This window comes from Raphanus sativus, chromosome 2 (assembly GCF_000801105.2).
Source record: "Raphanus sativus cultivar WK10039 chromosome 2, ASM80110v3, whole genome shotgun sequence".
NCBI classification, from domain to species: Eukaryota; Viridiplantae; Streptophyta; class Magnoliopsida; order Brassicales; family Brassicaceae; genus Raphanus; species Raphanus sativus.
Window position 1 is genome coordinate 34,203,712 of NC_079512.1, and position 4,046 is coordinate 34,207,757.

Genomic DNA, 4,046 nt, shown 5'->3' on the forward strand with positions numbered 1-4,046 from the left:
CTTCGTTTTGGTTATTGAGTTCTGAATTCCTTTTTTTGAGTCATATTCGTTTTAGAGAGTTTTTGTCTAATAAGGTTTGCAAAGATCGAGAGATTTAGAGGTATAAGCTTATTTAAATCTATTAATGATTGGTCTGTGCGACCATAAATCTGGTAGTAGAGGTTCATGACGACGACGGCTAGGTGAGGAAGATCGGAGTTAGCGAAGCATGGGGTCTGTTTGCGGGCATGGTATATTGGAGCATACGTAGTCGAGGATGCTCTTAGCTCTCCGGTGAGACTCCCGGTTCCAAGAGACACCAATCAGGACATCCAAACTAAAGAGACATATTTCTAATTTTTTTATCAGTATCTATAATTATGTATAATTTTTTTAGATAAATATTACTTATTGAAAATTATTAATTAGTGAAAAATATAATATTTTTAGAGATCAGTGCATTTAATTTGTTTTGTTGTTTCTCATTATCCATATTATATATAAAATATTTACTAATTAAAACAATTGTTTAGACTTTAAAGCATCTAAACTAGATTAGGACCCGCCTTAAAGAGCGGAAATTGATTTGTCAAATTTCAATTAATAATATATGGTATATATAATATGTGTATATAATATTATATATATTGTGTAACATTTATATATATATACATATTAGACATGTATATAATATTTTATTAAATATATATAGAATTTAATAGTGTTATAATTTGTGTTGTACTTGTTACTCCCTCTGTTTCATAATAAGTGTCACTCTGAGCTCATTTTTTGTTACACAAAGAGTGTCACTTTACAATTCCAATGTAAATTATACTAACTTTCAGCTGAAAATTAATTGCAAACTGCATTAATTTTATAAATAATTTTATTTATCTAAAATACTATTGGTCAAAGAGGTATAATTAATTACAACTTACATATATTTCAACAACTTTCTTAATCTGTGTGAAAAATGTCACAACGACACTCTTTAAGAAACAGAGGGAGTATTAGTTTGTATTTAATCTTCTTTCATTTTTAGTATAATAATTTGGCTTGTCACACCTTTTACCTTTTAACTTATACACATAGTTATGCCATTTTTCAAAAAAAAGATAGTCTCGTAAAATGTAATATATAAAAAACATATTTAAAAAATCTACTGACCATATGCCACCATTATTTGGTTGTTTGAACAAAAAAAAATCATGTTCTTGCATAACTGTGTATGTTGTGATATGATGTAGGCGAAGAGTAAATATATGGAAGTAAAGTTAGTGATATGAATATGAGCATATGTTGGTCTATGCCATAATTATTTGGTTTTTGGAAGATCAATGAGCATAAGCATACACGGTCTTTGTATGCTTACGTTGTAAATGAGTCGGATATTTTTTCTCTTATGTCTGGAATGATATGGAACTCGTTGATTTAAGAGTGGTTCAGTTTTATATGATCTAATTATATTAAGGGGGATGTATTCAATTTAACACTTGATGTGATTTGATTTTTAATGGAGTTTTAGATGATTTTAATAAGTTGCAGAAATTTAGGTGGGTTTTGTTAAACTACTCTAGAATATCACCTAAAACAATGGGATTTGAGTTTTAAATTTTTTAACTAAGAAACTCCACCCAAACACCCTAAAATCACCTCAAAACTTTAAAATCTCACAACTTAGAATATTTTCGATAACACTGGATTTCAGAGTACTTTACGAAATGCCAAGTTCAATAATAGTGGATTTTAAATGAATTTTTAAAATTCATGTTTGAATAACAGTGGATTTGTCATTTTAATACAAATCACCTGAAACTCTCGGTTGAATACACCCCTCTAAGAGATTAACCAAAAATATTATAAAAGTGTAACTGGTTAGGTTTAACTAATCTATGTTGGTTAAGATTTGGTTTAATTTAAGTTGGTAGGTTGCATTGTATAGGAGGTATAATATATTCTAGCAACAACTATGAAAGAGTTTAAAATTTAAATGAGAACTTCAAATAGTAGATAATTCCTAAATTAATAGATTAGATATTTTAGACCGGACTGATAACTATGGGCTATATTTTGCTTTGTTTTTGAGAGCCTTTTAAAACTTAAAGTCTATGTTCCAAGTGCCAACGCTGCATATCCATATATGGAGACCCAAATGGAAAAGCGAAAATTTGTGGCTATTCCACACTAAATCCAGTAATCTCATTTAATCTAGATGCGCAAATATATATGATGAGTTATTGCATTTCCACATTTATTACAATTTTAGATTTTGTTTTCCAAATTTATATGCCCTATTTAAATCTTCGTAGACACGAATTGGATAATTAAACAAGTAAGTGTATTAAACATTATCAAGCAATTTATCCATTAGTGGGATTTTCTATATTAGTTCGAGGTTTCCGATTTTGAAACAATCCGAATTTTGTAAATATGGTAACTAGATTTGAGACATTCATCATACATCATTCAAAGATCCATAAGAGGTACATATGTATAAATATGATACTAACAAGATATACGTATGTGTGTATACAAATGATATATATGTATTCATAAATACGATCATGCGTATAAATATGATTCTACATTTATTGTTTTTATTAACGTTTCTAAAAACGAAAACGTTAAATAAGGAAAATAATAATGTAATCAATATTAATTCTCCCATTTAATTTCTTTCTATCGATCTGCCTTTATATAAGACGGTGGCTTTTCATCCATCTTCCACACACTAAAAACTGCGACAAAAAAAACTGTTTTATCTTTCTGAAATTTTAGTTGTTTGCGATGGCTACAACGAAGATGATTGTTGAGAATAGTACCGAAGCTGATATGGTAGTGAATTCCAATGTTGGAAAGAGGGCTTACGTCACTTTCCTCGCTGGAAACAAAGATTACTGGATGGGTGTGGTTGGTCTTGCCAAAGGACTTCGCAAAGTGAATTCGGTCTATCCTCTTGTGGTGGCCATTTTACCAGATGTGCCCGAGGAACACCGTCAAATTTTGGTGGCTCAGGGATGCATCATCCGTGAGATTGAGCCTGTGATTCCACCAGAAAACAAAACTGGATATTCCATGCCTTACTTTGTTCTCAACTACTCCAAGCTTCGTATTTGGGAGGTAAAAAAACCTATTTACTATTCGAGATCATATAACTTCAAGTCTTGTCTCATTTATATGGTTTATCAATTTTCCACATGTATAAATGCAGTTTGTGGAGTATGAAAAGGTGATATATCTAGATGGAGACATACAAGTGTTTGGTAATATTGATCATCTTTTTGATTCTCCTCCGGGATACTTGTATGCTGTTAAAGATTGCTTCTGCGAGATATCATGGTGCAAAACTCCACAATACCAGATCGGCTACTGTCAGCAGTCACCTGAAAAGGTGACATGGCCGGTCGAAAGCCTTGGTTCTCCGCCACCGATATATTTCAATGCTGGTATGATAATGTTTGAACCGAATCTTGTCACCTATGAAGATCTTCTCCGTGTTGTTCAAGTCACTACTCCAACTTACTTTGCGGAACAGGTTCTTGTATTGTATTTTCGTTCATTACTTGATCTGAGGTTATTTACTTTAATTATTCAAATATTATTGTTTATTTTTGTAGGATTTCCTGAATGTGTACTTTAGAGACACTTACAAGCCAATCCCTTCAACTTACAATCTTGTATTGGCTATGCTTTGGCGTCATCCTGAAAATGTTGAACTTGATCAAATTAATGTTGTTCACTATTGTGCAAACGTAAGTATTATTGTGTTTAAATTATATTTCTTAGACGTGAATATATAGATTCACTTTACTAAACATTTATATTTCTAATCAAATTTATAGGGTTCAAAGCCTTGGAAATATGATGAATCTGAAGAACACATGGACCGTGAAGACATTAAAATGTTGGTGAAAAAATGGTGGGAGATTTTCGAAGATTCGAGTCTGGACTACAAGAACTTTGTCGAGACCGAGTCTAAGCTGAATCCAAATCCAATCGCTGCAGCATTAGCTTCCAACGAAACTGGTGTTGATGGTCTTACCAACCTTGCCCCATCTGCTGCATAA

The 4,046-nt window shown here is 31.7% G+C and overlaps 1 protein-coding gene across 2 annotated transcripts; it reads left to right on the forward strand.

Moving 5' to 3' along the window:
* The first annotated feature begins 2,723 nt into the window (after positions 1 to 2,723).
* LOC108841102 (galactinol synthase 6) lies at positions 2,724 to 4,046 on the forward strand. Of its 2 annotated transcripts, XM_018613882.2 has the most exons (4): positions 2,724 to 3,099; positions 3,191 to 3,514; positions 3,597 to 3,731; positions 3,822 to 4,046. In XM_018613882.2, exons 1-4 carry the CDS (start codon positions 2,767 to 2,769, stop codon positions 4,044 to 4,046), a joined length of 1,017 nt encoding a protein of 338 aa, XP_018469384.1. In that variant the 5' UTR covers positions 2,724 to 2,766. The 2 variants fall into 2 exon arrangements, with proteins under 2 accessions (XP_018469384.1, XP_018469387.1); XM_018613885.2 differs by lacking the exon at positions 3,822 to 4,046 and having other exon boundaries at positions 3,620 to 3,685.

Bases quoted from the DNA above. Each gene is read 5' to 3' on its own strand.
- LOC108841102 (XM_018613882.2), top strand. From the start codon at position 2,767: ATGGCTACAACGAAGATGATTGTTGAGAATAGTACCGAAGCTGATATG. The intron at 3,100-3,190 runs GTAAAAAAACCT...GTATAAATGCAG, and splicing joins CCAAGCTTCGTATTTGGGAG to TTTGTGGAGTATGAAAAGGT. The intron at 3,732-3,821 runs GTAAGTATTATT...TCAAATTTATAG, and splicing joins TTGTTCACTATTGTGCAAAC to GGTTCAAAGCCTTGGAAATA.